Source organism: Gadus macrocephalus, chromosome 10 (genome assembly GCF_031168955.1).
Source record: "Gadus macrocephalus chromosome 10, ASM3116895v1".
NCBI classification, from domain to species: Eukaryota; Metazoa; Chordata; class Actinopteri; order Gadiformes; family Gadidae; genus Gadus; species Gadus macrocephalus.
Window position 1 is genome coordinate 14,029,065 of NC_082391.1, and position 14,403 is coordinate 14,043,467.

Consider the following 14,403-nt stretch of genomic DNA (forward strand, 5'->3'; position numbering starts at 1 on the left):
AGCATTATTCATCTAATGCCACATATATGTTTTGAGGCCATTATATATTACTTATCTGATTTAAAATTATAACTAGACCTGATGATAAGCAAAGTGAAATAATTGAGCATTTAGAGTAGGCTAGGCTTTGCAGAATATCAGTTAGACATGAATGTGTTTAAAATGGGAGTGCCTACCTCAGGGGAAACATCAAGGTCTCCAAACACTTCTTCAAAGTCAGTAGGATTTTTTCTCAGGGTCTGGTCTGCAGGCAGTGTGTTGTCATTGTAAGACGTGACAAATTTAAAGTCACTTGTTCGAGATCCAGTGGTTAAATACGCATCATAATTATATGCGCTGCGTAAAGTCCCAGTGCCGTCCACATCTGTGTAGTTTGGAGGGAGATAAGAGCTGGGAATAGCAACCGCTCCATCAAATAACAGTCTTGGCTTTCTCCTCCGACAAAACCTCAATCCCAGAATGATAATAATGAAAGTCAGGAAAAAGGTGGAGACGGATACCAGCGCGATGATCAGATAAGATGTCAATTTAGAACTGCTGTCTTCATAAGCCATGTCCTTCAGTTCTGGAACTTCAGCCAGGGTATCAAAAATAAGCAAGTGAATTGTGCACGTGGCTGATAGAGCTGGCTGTCCATTATCCTTAACCACCACCACAAGGTTCTGTTTCATACTGTCCAATTCAGAAATGTCTCGCTGGGTCCGGATCTCCCCGCTGTGGAGGCCGATGGTAAAGAGTCCTGGGTCACTGGGTTTAATGATGTGATAGGACAGCCATGCGTTCTGACCTGAGTCTGCATCCACAGCTATCACTTTAGACATCAGCGAATCTCCCTGAGCTGATCTGGGAACCAGCTCAGTCATTAAGGTGTTACTATCGATGGCGGGGTAAAGTATCTGAGGAGTGTTGTCATTTACATCCGTTATGAAGACACTGACCGTCACGTTGCTGCTGAGCGGAGGAGAACCATTGTCTCTAGCCATCACCTGGACCTTAAAGCTCCTAAACTGTTCATAATCAAACGATCTCACAGCGTGGATGACCCCCGTGTCTCCGTTAACGGACAGATAGGACGACGCCGGGCTGCCGTGGACTTGGCCCGTCAGAAGAGAGTACACTACAGTGCCGTTTTGCCTCCAGTCGGGGTCACGAGCAGCTACAGAACAGAGTGTGGAACCTTGCTTGTTGTTTTCAGTAACATAGGCGTTGTAGTCATCCTCCTCAAACACAGGCGCATTGTCATTCACGTCTGCAATGGACAACTGGACGACCTTGGAGGCGGTCAGAGGAGGGAAGCCTTCATCCGTAGCAGTGATGGTGATATTGTAGTCAGACGTGGTTTCACGGTCCAGTTGGTTCGTTGTTACCAGGGAATAGTAGTTTTTGATGGAGGGAACAAGCTTAAAAGGAACATTTTGTTGAATGGAGCATCGGACCTGACCGTTGTTTTCCGAGTCTCTATCCTGGACATTTAGAATCCCTATCTCTGTGCCCGGTGACACGTCTTCTGGAAGCGGACTGTTGAGAGATTTCAGGAATATTCTTGGACTGTTGTCATTAACATCACTGATATCGATGGTGACTTTGCAATAGGAAGTGAGGCCTAAACCGTCTTTTGCTTTAACCCGTAGTTCATAATTACTTGTTTCTTCATAATCAATTGCACCAACAAGCCTTATTTCCCCACTTTTGTGGTCAATTGAAAATATTTGCTCGTCGTAATTTGAAACATGACCAAAGTCATAGCTGACTTCTCCATGTATACCCTCATCGGCATCAGTAGCACTCACTGTAACTACTACTGTATCCAGGGGGGAGTTCTCAGGCAAATTCGTTTGATACAAGGCCTGGCTAAACACTGGGTCGTTATCGTTAGAATCTAGCACAGTGACATGTATTACTACAGTACCTGATCTCTGAGGAGAACCCCCATCAAATGCCGTGAGAAGCAAATTTATGTCTTGTTGTTTTTCTCGGTCTAGTTTGTTCTCTAACACGAGCTCCACCTTGTTGTTATCGACCACTAAAACAAAATTGTCGTTCTTTTGGAGATCGTACTTTTGAACCGAATTTTGGCCTGTATCTGAATCATGGGCTTCCTCTATTGAGAAACGGGTGCCTTTTTCTGCTAACTCATTTATTTCCATCTCAATCGAATCAGCTTTAAATTGTGGTGAATTGTCGTTGACATCTTGAAGGTGCAAAGTGACACGTTGAAGCTCCAAGGGATTTTCCAACACCAGATCCACCTTTATGACGCAAGACGCTTTCTTCCCACAAAGGCTATCTCTGTCGATTCTCTCCGCCGCAATCAAATCCCCGGTCGCTAGATTTATATCACAGTACATTTTCCGATTACCTTCAGCATCAACACGGGCCTTTCGAGACGAAAGTCTGCCCGCCCCGAGGCCGAGATCCTTGGCTATGTTTCCAATAACAGACCCACGTTTAAGTTCCTCTGGAATTGAATAGCTTAGGTCGCCATGAACGATATCCGAATGAATAAAGAGAACAAGGCCATAGATCACCAACAGCGAAGATAATCCTTTGTCTTCCATTTCGTTTCCCAACCAAGACGCCGATAGTTTGATCAATGAACAGTGCTATCCTCAAATAAGAAACGTACTGAAATTTGTTTAGACTACTGAGGTCGACTATTGCGTTATTACTGCCGGTCACAACGTTTCTTTTTGGAGGAAAAAAGAACAAGGGGCGATGTGAGCCAACGCGCCCTCCTCCAATGCTGGTCAACAGCGACACGAAGAGTACATTTATGATCTTGCAGATGTGATGAATATATGAACTAACTATATTCACAAAATAGTATAATATATGGGCCAATTCTACATTTAATTTGACATTAATATCAAATATTTAGATTTTCAGTATCCTACAGGAACAATATTGTAAAGATAGCATAAAATAATAACAACAAAAATAAATAATGATAAGGATATAATATAAAATAAAATAATAATAATAATAATAATAATAATAATAATAATAATAATAATAATAATATAAATGCTTGATTTGATTAACCAACTATTTGCATGGCTGTGTCTCAATTCAGGGGACGCGTGATACTTTCACAAAGTGATTGGGCGTCATAGCAGTTATGTATACGCTCATTATACAACAGTTAGGAACCAATCAGATCGCTGGATTCAGGCCCTAAATCCAGCGATCTGATTGGTTCCCAACTGTTGTATAATGAGCATATACATAACTGCTATGACGCCCGATCATTTTGTGAAAGTTTGCATATCACTCCGCGCCTGGAAGTAGAAACAGTTACAAAGTAAAACATGTGTTGGATGATGGAGAGGGTGTAAATGTTGTTACTCCGGGAGTGAGCAAGGCGATGGAGAGACTAACGAAAGCTTAGGCACACGGCGAGTGAACTAGCCTGGCTCCGCCCGCCTAAGTACTTCCGCTCAATTTGAATTTCCCTTCAGTACTAGACTAGTCTCTGTACAAATGAAATGAAATGAAGTGAAGTACGAGAGTCTGATAGAACCAGGCTACGAGTGAACTGCTCCATAGGATAAATTGCCGGCGAACCGCTCTATCGGAGCCTTCTCTCGGAGGGACGCTAAAGTGTGTTGCATAGCGACCGTCGATGCATAGCGGCAGCCAGGAGGGACTACTTTTTTGTATTATTTAATAAAACGGCTACTTTGACTTTCTTGGTTTCTTTTTAAATGTAGTGTGTCTATGACTTTCGTTTCGCCATAACAGTAACCGTTGTATAAAAGCATTAGATCACTTCAGTCAGTGGCATGTGCTCATTATACCACTGTGAAGGGGGTCGCCGGCCCTCCGCTGCGCGTCGGGGCCGGACAACGCCCCTTAACAGTGGTATAATGAGCACATACCACAGCCTGGCGTGATCTATTGCTTAATTATATAGGCTACCGTTTTGCAATATTGAATCTTCAGCACCACGGACAGCGGCATTATGAAACCAGGAGTAACTCGATGTCGGTTCATGTCTTATGGCATTTTTTTGTATTTTTAGTACCCCAGGTGAGAAATCGGGGATAGGCCTACTCAAATAATCCTATATGAAAATCAGAAATCCTACATGGAAAAAAATAAAATAATAATATCGACCATGTCCCTACACATTCCGGAAGTGTAATGGAATATAATCAACACCATACTTTGCATAACACCGTAATAAGCATACACTATTGGGTTCCCTCAAAATACCCACACCAATTGTTGGCTACATGAAACATTCATTCACGATATGAAGCTAGGCCTACTGAAGTGCGGGTGGTTTTCCTACCTCTGGTGACCCTTCTGAATCTCCAAACATATCTCCAAAATCAGTTTTCCTCAGTGTCAGGTCGGCAGGCAGCGTGGCGTCGTTGTAGGATGTGACAAATTTAAAATCACTGGTTCGAGACCCTGTAGTAAGATAACCGTCATAGTTGTAGGCGCTCCGCATTGTCTCTGTTCCGTCACCCTCTGCGTAACTTGGGAGATATGCGCCGGGAATTGCAACTGCGCCGTCAAAAATCATCCGTGGCTTCGTCTTGTGACAGAAACGAACACCCAGGATAATTATAATGAAAGTCAGTAAAAGCATGGAGACCAGCACCAGAGCGATTATCAGATAGAATGTCAGTTGAGAATTGTTGTCGTCATAGGACAAGTCTTTCAGCTCCGGAACCTCAGAGAGATTATCAGAAATCAGTAGATAGATGGTACATGTGATAGAAAGGGTGGGCTGTCCGTTATCGGTCACTGCCACAATAAGATTGTGTTTCATGTTATCAGTCTCGGAAATGTCTCGCTGGGTCCTGATCTCCCCACTGTGCAGATCGATTTTGAAAAGTCCCGGATCAGTAGACTTAATGATCTGATAGGACAGCCAGGCGTTCTGTCCAGAGTCCCCATCAACCGCTATCACCTTGGAAACCAACGCACCTCCGTGTGAAGATTTGGGAACCAGTTCAGTCAAGAAAGAGTTCCCCTCTGAGGCGGGATACAGGATCTGAGGAGTGTTGTCATTTCGATCCGTGATAAAAACGCTGACAGTCACGTTGCTACTGAGCGGAGGGGATCCGTTGTCTCTGGCATTCACACCGAACGTAAAACTCCTGAACTGTTCATAATCAAACGATTTAACAACTTGTATTACACCGGTGTCTCCGATAATGGACAAAAACGAAGAAACTGGGACACCGTTGATTGCACCAGGTAAAAGAGAAAAAAAGACAGTTCCGTTTTGTCTCCAGTCTGGGTCTTGAGCTGTCACCGAACATAGGGTAGAGCCACGTTTGTTATTTTCTGAAACGTAGGCCTTGTATGCTTGCTCAGCGAACACCGGCGGGTTGTCGTTAACGTCCGCTACAGAAAGCTGAAAAGTCTTGGTGGACGTCATTGGGGGCGAGCCCTCGTCCGTGGCGAGGACTGTAACAGTGTAGTTGGTGACCTGCTCCCGGTCCAGTTTGTCAGTAGTTACGAGAGAATAATAGTTTTTAATGGATGGTATCAGTTTGAAGGGTACGTTTTGCTCAATCGAGCAGCGCACTTGTCGGTTACTGTCTGAGTCTTCGTCGTGGACGTTAATTATTCCCACCTCGGTACCGGGGAGGACGTCCTCTGCAATTGGGTTAGTCAGAGATTTCAGATAGATCTCAGGCGCGTTGTCGTTGACGTCAGTCACATCGATCATCAACGTGGAGTACGAGGCTAATCCAAGGCCATCTTTTGCGCTTATTTGAATTTCATATGATGACTCTTCTTCATAATCTATAGACCCAATAACTCTCACCTCGCCGCTTTTTGAATCTAGAGAAAACACATTACCGCTATCTGAGATGTGATCCAGGCCGTATGTCACCTCACCATTAACCCCTTCATCTGCATCAGAGGCACGAACTACAACTACTATAGTGTCTAAAGGAGCGTTTTCTGGAATACTGGCTTTATACGAGGCCTGACTAAATACCGGGGTGTTGTCATTAGCATCCAGCACCGTGACGTGGATGGCTACAGTACCTGATCTCTGGGGGGAACCACCATCCACAGCCGTGAGAAGCAAATCAATGTGTTGGTGGTTTTCCCGATCTAACTCTTTCTCTAAGATTAGTTCGCAGTGCTTTCGTGCGCCAGACTTGGTTTCAAAGTTTAAAATAAAATGCTCATTTGTTTGTAAAACGTATCCCTGCACAGCATTGTCTCCTATATCCGCATCGTGTGCTCCGTCCAAAGAAAAACGAGCCCCTTTGGCAGTCGATTCGCCTATTTCCATTTTAATGATGTCGTTTTGGAACAGCGGGGGATTGTCATTAATATCTTGGACATGAAGACTGACGCGATGCAGTTCTAAAGGCGCCTCCAATACAAGCTCCATTTTTAAAACACACGAGGGTTTCTTTCCACAAAGCGCCTCCCTGTCTATCCGTTCGGCTATGATCAAGTCCCCTTTATTCACGGTTATCTCGCAGTATGGCTTGCTGGTTCCTTTCGTGTCGATCCGAGCCTTCCGAGCGGTCAATTCGTTCACGTTCAAACCAAGGTCTTTTCCAATATTCCCAATAACCGTTCCTCGTTTCATTTCCTCTGTCATCGTGTAGCTTATATCCCCGTGCGCAGAATATATTGTTGGAAAAATGAATGCAAAATTTAGGACAAAGACCGCCAATAATCCTCCTTTATATCCCATCATGAAAATGGAACGACAAAGCTACCTACCTAAACTGTATAAAACAATAACCGAACAAGCAAATATAAATAACGCGGCATAAATGCACGGCGTTTACTGCAGCCTCTTGGCCGGTCTTTGTTAGTATGTGTGGGTGGAGAGAAAAAGCACTCGACTTTCCCTTATCTCTTTCTACGTTGGTGGACAGCGACACGAGGAGCATTTAAAAGACATTGCACTAAACAATAGGCCTATACACTAATCGGCTTGACAAGTTAGAACGCTTCATTAATGTGGTATACAATGACGAAACCTACTTGGCCAGTGGAAAATTGGAAATGCTACTTTGTTGTTGTTTACACATATTCAGTACCCTGTATGCACAAGTATGAAATTAGGCGGTGCCTATCAAAAAAAACATAGGCCCATTTTCCATTTCTAAATCACAAGCATGTATTTTACTTTAACATATTAAGTGTCTGACATGCCAACATGAGTCCAATCCAAAATTAAGCTCAGCAACAAAACTGATCTGTGTGCATTCCAATCACCTGGAGCTACTGATCAACGCCACAGGTTTATCCTGAATCAATAGAGCAAAATAAACAAGGACGAACATTCTAATACTCAGTTCGTCAAATATGAAGGAGTCCTACCTCACAGATCTCCTCGTTGTCTTGAAACGCGTCGGTAAAATCTGCTAACACTTTTTTCAAAGTGTGGTCAGCGGGGAGGGTACAGTCGTTATAAGAATGGGCGAACTTGAAGTCGCTGGTTCTGGATCCCGTCGTCAGGTAGGTGTCGTAGTTGCACGTGCTCCTTAAGGTGCCCGTGCCGTCCAGCTCCGCGCAGTGTGGTGGCAGATAGGCTCCGGGGATGGTGACCGCTCCATCAAACAACAGGCGGGGCTTCCTCCTCCGACAGAACCTCACGCCCAGCACCACCACGATGAAGGTGATGAAGAAGGTGGAGACAGACACCAGGGCGATGATCAGATAGGACGTCAGTTTGGAGCCGTTGACCTCAGAAGATATCTCTTTCATTTCTGAGACGTCCGCTAAATTATCGGAAATTAGTAAATGCACCGCACAGGTGGCTGATAAAGTTGGCTGGCCGTTATCTTTCACTGCGATAACGAGATTCTGTTTCGTGTTGTCAGATTCTGCAATGTCTCGCTTTGTTCTGATTTCACCACTGTGCAGACCGATAACAAATAGTCCCGGATCAGTGGACTTAATGATATGATAGGACAGCCAGGCGTTCTGTCCAGAGTCCCCATCAACTGCTATTACCTTGGAAACCAGAGAACCACCTTGTGCAGCTTTGGGTACCAGTTCAGTCATGAAGGAGTTTCCCTCTGGGGCAGGGTAAAGTATCTGAGGAGTGTTGTCATTTACATCCGTTATGAAGACACTCACAGTCACGTTGCTGCTGAGCGGAGGAGAACCGTTGTCTCTGGCCATCACCTGGACCTTAAAGCTCCTAAACTGTTCGTAATCAAACGCCCTCACAGCGTGGATGACCCCGGTGTCTCCGCTAACGGAAAAATAGGAAGACACCGGGGCACCGTTGACGTTGCCAGGTAGAATAGAATAGGTAACGGTGCCGTTTTGTCTCCAGTCTGGGTCTCGGGCCTCGACGGATGACAAACTTGAGCCAGGTTTGTTATTTTCAGTCATGGTGGCTGTGTACGACTGTTCCTGGAATGCAGGAGGGTTGTCATTTATGTCTGCCACAGATAGCGGAACCACTTCAGCGGTTGATCGAGGTGGAGAGCCCCCATCAGTCGCTGTGATGGTCACATTGTAATCCCTTACTATTTCACGGTCTAGTTGGCCCGCTGTCACAAGTGAAAAATAGTTTTTGATGGAGGGGATCAATTTAAACGGAACGTCCTGTGGAATGGAGCACTGGACCTGCCCGTTCCCCTCAGAGTCCCTATCTTGAACATTAACAATTCCCACCTCTGTGCCATCTGGAATATTCTCAGGTATTGGGTTAGTGAGAGACTTAATAAATATCATTGGACTGTTGTCATTAAAATCAATAATATCTACAATGACTTTGGAATATGAGGTTAGCCCTAAACCATCTTTAGCTTTTATTCCTAATTCATAAGAGCAGACCTCCTCAAAATCAGGTGCGCCAATCAGTGTTATTTCGCCTGTTTTATAATTAATTGAAAATATTTTTTCATCTTCCTCCAAAACATTCCCAAAATCATACGTTATTTCACCGTTTATTCCTTCATCCGCATCAGTAGCAATCACTGTGATTATTCCGGAGTCTAAAGGAGAGTTTTCAAGCAGACTGGTTCTATAAACGGCCTGACTAAACACCGGGGCGTTATCGTTAGCGTCCAACACAGTGACGTGTATAACTACTGTACCTGATCTCTGAGGAGAACCCCCATCCAGAGCCGTGAGAATAATGCTAATTTCTTTCTCTTTCTCTCTGTCAAGTCTTTCCTCAAGTACAAGTTCGACTTGGTGGTTTTCAACAGCTAGAGAAAAATGCTCATTATTTTGTAGATTGTACCTTTGAACTGAGTTCTGAGCAATATCTGCGTCGCGGGCCTCTTCGATAGAGAAACGCGTCCCTTTCTCAGCGGACTCCCATATGTCTAATTCGATCGTATCCGATTTAAAGTGTGGTGCGTTGTCATTTACATCCATAATTTGTATCGTTAAATGCTGAAGCTCTAAAGGATTTTCCAAAACGAGGTCCACCTTAAGGATGCAAGACGCTTTCTTTCCACAAAGACTTTCTCGATCTATTCCCTGCGATGTGATTAAATTCGCAGTGGTCGGATCAATCTCAAAATATTTTTTGCGATTTCCATCCCAATCCACTCGGGCCTTTCGGTATGATAGTTTGCTGATATCAAGGCCAAGATCCTTAGCTATATTTCCAATCACATATCCGTGTTTAATATCCTCCGGAATAGAAAAACTAAAATCTCCGTTCACAATGCTCATCGTCTGAAACAAAAAAGCCAAGCGGTAAAGAATTCCATGCGACAATAATCCGTTGTCCCCCATCTTCCAAACGTCGATACCTTTAGCACGTATATTCCTTGAATATGATTCAATATCACGGTAATCCAACTCTTGGTTTCTTCGTTGCTAAACAAAGAATGAACCTTATGTAGCCTACGTATAAAGGGATTCCCATGAAAGACAGGACGAAAGAGAAACGCCAAGGTGGTATGATCCAAATGGGTGCGTTCCACTCGTCCTATGCTGGTATACAGCGACACGATGAGAATATGTGTTGTCTTTACACCTTGTTGAAACATGCATCAGGAATATTTGGGCCATCTCGCAAAATTACACATAATTATGAAACATAATTATGAAAACTGATACTTTAAAGATTGATTTAAATTAAAATAAGAATTGAAATCGATATCAAATACCGTATAGTCTTAAATAAAATGAAACATGACTTTAGACTTTAGACTTTTACTTTATTGTCCCCTGGGGGAAATTCTTTTTCACTCCATAGTACATTAGTGGGCCACACGCCGACAGACAGTAACAGATATACAGCACACAACAAAAACAGCATGCAGACAAAATGCATACAAAATATGTAAATAGTGTGGAACAGGAGTGAGTTATCTTGGCATTTTATTTAAGGCTGCTATGGCTGCAGGCACCAGGCTTTTGCCATAGCATGCCCTCCTGCACAACAGGGACCTGTACCTGCGTTCAGAGGGCTTGATGGTGAAGTGGCAGTTGAGTGGGTGTGAGTTGTCCAGTGCTATTGTGGATGCGATGCGTGAAATGCCCTTTAGGTTAAGCTCTGACATGGCATAGCTTAAAGATAACCTATTATACTTTTTCGACTTTTATGACCTATAAACGTTGTTATTATGATTTATAGTCATGTTTAACCATGCTAAAGTTTTAAATAATGACGTACATGCATTCAGACGTATTCCCTGCTGACCATCTGGGGTGGCTGTGCAGAGCGCTAAACACTAGGGACGTCGGTCGCGATTCACTTGTTCAAATTTCCAGGATTTATCTACGTAGAAAAATCCAGATTTTCCATGTATGGTAATGCTGCAATATGCTCTTCCGGGAGGTAACCAATCCCAACGGAGTGGGGTTGGCAGGAGGGGGGCGAGGGGGCGGAGAAGGGCGAAGCCGAGTGTTGACAGAGAAAGCTGAAAGCGCCCAGATGAGAGGAAGAGTTTCCCGAAAATCTACATCGTTTTTTTGTGCTGTGATTCGCGTCAGTTTGCTCGTTAGGAGTCATGAATAAGAAATTGAGACCAGAAAAGTAGTATAATAGGAGACCTTTAATGATCACCCAACCCTCATATATTTTCCTTTTGATTAAATTGAGCCGTTTCATGGTTACAAACCAATAAGCCTATATGGACAGATTCTGTATTTGTTTCAGCAACAAGCATAGGCATGGCAACGCATTGAACACATTTCACAATGTTACTTTCTTCTCAACGATTTTATTGCATAACCTGTCAAACTACAAAGATCACCCAAAAGCCAGAAGATCGAGAAATGATGAGCTGAGAAAGATTAACAACTACAGTCCACATGCTTTCATTGTACTTTAACACAATTATGGTTCAGAGTTAACGAGAACACGCTAACACAATTTAGTAATACTTGTTGAAACTTGAAACTGTGTGATCATAATAAAACAAATAAAAAATAAAAAATAAAAACAATAGAAATACCTCTAAAATTATCAATACAATAGCCCTAAAATATACTCAAATAACTGATATTAATTACAAAAAAATGTATCATGAATATTATATGATTGGATGAATCTGCTTTTACAATCAACATCTTTGTATCACATCTGGGGTATCAAGATCCCATAGCGCGTAGGCCTACACTGCATATGAACAAGGCCGTTATGTACAACAATACAAGGCATTGACACACACAGAAGGCCTTAACATCTCCTTGCATAATGCTCAGCGCTAAACCCCAGGGTAAGTATGGTTTTAACTCAGACTCTCAAAAAACATCCGCTAAATCCTCCGGAGTCATGACCAGGGTCGGGCCAGCCGGTAGCGTGTTGTCAGTATAAGAACTCGCAAACCTAAAGTCACTGGTTCTCGACCCCGTGGTCAGGTAGGTGTCGTAGTTGTGGGTGCTACGTAGCGTCCCGCTGGCGTCCACCTCAGCGTAGTTAGGGGGGAAGTAGGCGCTGGGTAAGGCCAGTGCTCCGTCAAAAAGCGGCCTTGGTTTTCGTCGGCGGCAAAACCTCACGCCAAGGACGATGACGATGAAGGTGATGAAGAAGGTGGACACCGACACCAAAGCGATAATGAGATAAGAAGTCAGTTTGGAGCTTTTGCCATCGTAGGACTGCATGTTTTTCAGCTCTGGGACATCGGCCATGTTGTCTGAAATCAGTAAGGACACGGAACAGGTGGTCGAGAGGGAGGGCTGTCCGTTATCTTTTACCATGATCACAATGTTCTGTTTCGTACTATCAGAATCAGAAATGTCTCGCTGGGTCCTGATCGCCCCACTGTGCAGATCGATTTTGAAAAGTCCCGGATCAGTGGACTTAATGATCTGATAGGACAGCCAGGCATTCTGTCCAGAGTCCCCATCAACTGCTAGCACCTTGGAGACCAAGGCACCTGCGTGTGTTGATTTGGGTACCAGTTCATTCATGAAGGAGTTTCCCTCTGGGGCGGGGTAAAGTATCTGAGGAGTGTTGTCATTTACGTCCGTTATGAAGACACTCAAAGTCACGTTGCTGCTGAGCGGAGGAGATCCGTTGTCTCGTGCCATTACATAGACTTTAAAGCTCCTAAACTGTTCGTAGTCGAATGACCTAACGGTGTGAATTCTCCCTGTGTTTCCATTGAGGGATAGAAAGGAAGACACCTGGTAACCATTCACCTCACTTGGTAAGAGGGAATAGATGACCTTGCCGTTTTGTCCCCAGTCTGGATCTCTGGCTGTGACCGAGCACAAAGTGGAACCCTGTTGGTTATTTTCCGCCACATACACGCTGTAGGACTTTTCCTCAAACGTAGGCGGGTTGTCGTTGACGTCAGCGATGGACAGTTGGATTGCTTTTGAAGAAGACAGAGGCGGAGACCCCTCGTCTGTTGCCGTGATTGTGATGTCATAGTCGGCCGTCGTTTCCCGATCCAGTTCGCCGGAAGTCACTATTGAATAGTAGTTTTTGATGGAAGGAACAAGCTTAAAAGGAGCGTGTGGCTGAATGGAAAGTTTCACCTGTCGATTAATATCAGAGTCTCTATCCTGAACCGTAATAATGCCTATCTCCGTACCAGGGAGGACATTCTCTTGTATGGGATTGACCAGGGATTTTAGAGCGACGACAGGGGGGTTGTCATTCACATCCGCTATGTCAATGATCAACGTGCAGAATGAAGCTAGGCCAAAGCCATCTTTTGCACTGATTCGAATTTCATAGTTGGACTCTTGCTCATAGTCGATTGGTGAAACGACTCGCACTTCACCAGATTTTGGGTCAAGGGAAAATACGTTACTGTTTTCTGAGACGTGATTCAGTTCATACATTACTTCACCGTTAACTCCTTCATCGGCATCAGAAGCACTCACCGTTATGACTATAGTGTCAAGAGGAGAATTCTCTGGTAGAATGGCTTTGTAGACGGCCCGACTGAACACCGGGGCGTTATCATTTGCATCCAGCACAGCGATGTTGATGCTAACAGTGGCTGATCTCTGAGGAGAACCGCCGTCCACCGCTATCAGAAGCAGATGCATCTCTCGTTCGGTTTCACGGTCTAATTCCTTTTCAAGCACTAACTCGCAATGCTTTCGTCCGACTGGTTGAGTGTCAATATTCAAAATAAAATGTTCATTACTTTGTAAAGAGTAGCTCTTAATGGCATTCTCACCGATGTCAGCATCGTGCGCTTCGTCTAAAGAAAATCGAGTTCCTTTGTTTGTAGATTCCTGTATTTCCATTTTCATTACGTCCTTTTGAAATTGCGGGGAGTTGTCATTAATATCTTGAACATGAAGACTAATGCGTTGTAATTCCAAAGGGTTTTCCAAAACAAGTTCCAATTGCAGAACGCATGAAGGTTTCTGTCCGCAAAGCGATTCTCTATCAATCCTGTGTGCAACGGACAAATCCCCATTGTTCACGTTAATGTCAAAGTATTGCATTCTGTTCTCCTCAGTGTCAAAATGTGCCTTTCGAGCAGCCAATCTGCCTCTATCCAGGCCGAGGCCTTGAGCAATATTACCAATAACAGATCCCTTTTTCATTTCCTCGGGAAAAGAATAGCTCAATTCACCCGTAGCAGAATGCAATGTCGGAAGAATCAGACCGCAACTCCATAACATCGATATAAACGTGAAATATACGTTGTTCCGCATTGTTGAGAAATCCCGTCACAAATGAATACAAAAAAATCTGAATAGGCCTATATAGAGTTTAGGCAGACCACCAAAACAGAACACTATTTCAATGTTGCTTCGGAGTCAAGTTTTGTAAAAGAGCCTCGACCAGAGTGGGTGGAGACACAAAGAGGGAGTAATAAGTTACGCTCCTAGTTCTAGCATAGTAAACAGCGACGCTAAGCGGTGTTCTTTGGTATAACACAACATTATACTGCCAATGCGTCATTGGAGCGATACGCATGGACTAAACACATGACACCGGGTGTCATTACTTACTATTGAATCAAACAGTGTGGAGCATCCGGTGATCCATGCCTTATAATGCTACTCAAAATT

The 14,403-nt window shown here is 43.9% G+C and overlaps 4 protein-coding genes across 4 annotated transcripts in view; all 4 read right to left on the reverse strand.

Moving 5' to 3' along the window:
- The window catches only part of LOC132465791 (protocadherin gamma-A2-like), a 124,132-nt gene extending 117,313 nt beyond the window's left edge, over window positions 1-6,819 (reverse strand). The window contains exon 1 of the mRNA XM_060062597.1: window positions 4,295-6,819. Within this exon, the coding sequence (XP_059918580.1) occupies window positions 4,295-6,685 (2,391 nt within the window). The 5' untranslated portion in view covers window positions 6,686-6,819. The remainder of the gene's footprint in view (window positions 1-4,294) is intronic.
- LOC132465763 (protocadherin gamma-C5-like) overlaps window positions 1-9,846 on the reverse strand; it is a 284,228-nt gene extending 274,382 nt beyond the window's left edge. Inside the window, exon 1 of the mRNA XM_060062553.1 lies at window positions 7,318-9,846. Within this exon, the coding sequence (XP_059918536.1) occupies window positions 7,318-9,702 (2,385 nt within the window). The 5' untranslated portion in view covers window positions 9,703-9,846. The remainder of the gene's footprint in view (window positions 1-7,317) is intronic.
- Window positions 138-2,723, reverse strand: LOC132465794 (protocadherin gamma-A12-like). Its single transcript, XM_060062599.1, has one exon. It carries the CDS (start codon window positions 2,556-2,558, stop codon window positions 138-140), a length of 2,421 nt encoding a protein of 806 aa, XP_059918582.1. The 5' UTR covers window positions 2,559-2,723.
- A 1,342-nt stretch (window positions 9,847-11,188) lies between the features above and the next one.
- LOC132465811 (protocadherin beta-16-like) lies at window positions 11,189-14,172 on the reverse strand. Its single transcript, XM_060062612.1, has one exon. The coding sequence runs from the start codon at window positions 14,041-14,043 to the stop codon at window positions 11,662-11,664; it is 2,382 nt and encodes a 793-aa protein (XP_059918595.1). The 5' UTR covers window positions 14,044-14,172; the 3' UTR covers window positions 11,189-11,661.
- Window positions 14,173-14,403: the final 231 nt, after the last annotated feature.

What these genes read in the sequence shown, in the direction of transcription:
- LOC132465794 (XM_060062599.1), bottom strand. Translation starts at nt 2,558, where the DNA reads ATGGAAGACAAAGGATTATCTTCGCTGTTGGTGATCTATGGCCTTGTT.
- LOC132465811 (XM_060062612.1), bottom strand. Translation starts at nt 14,043, where the DNA reads ATGCGGAACAACGTATATTTCACGTTTATATCGATGTTATGGAGTTGC.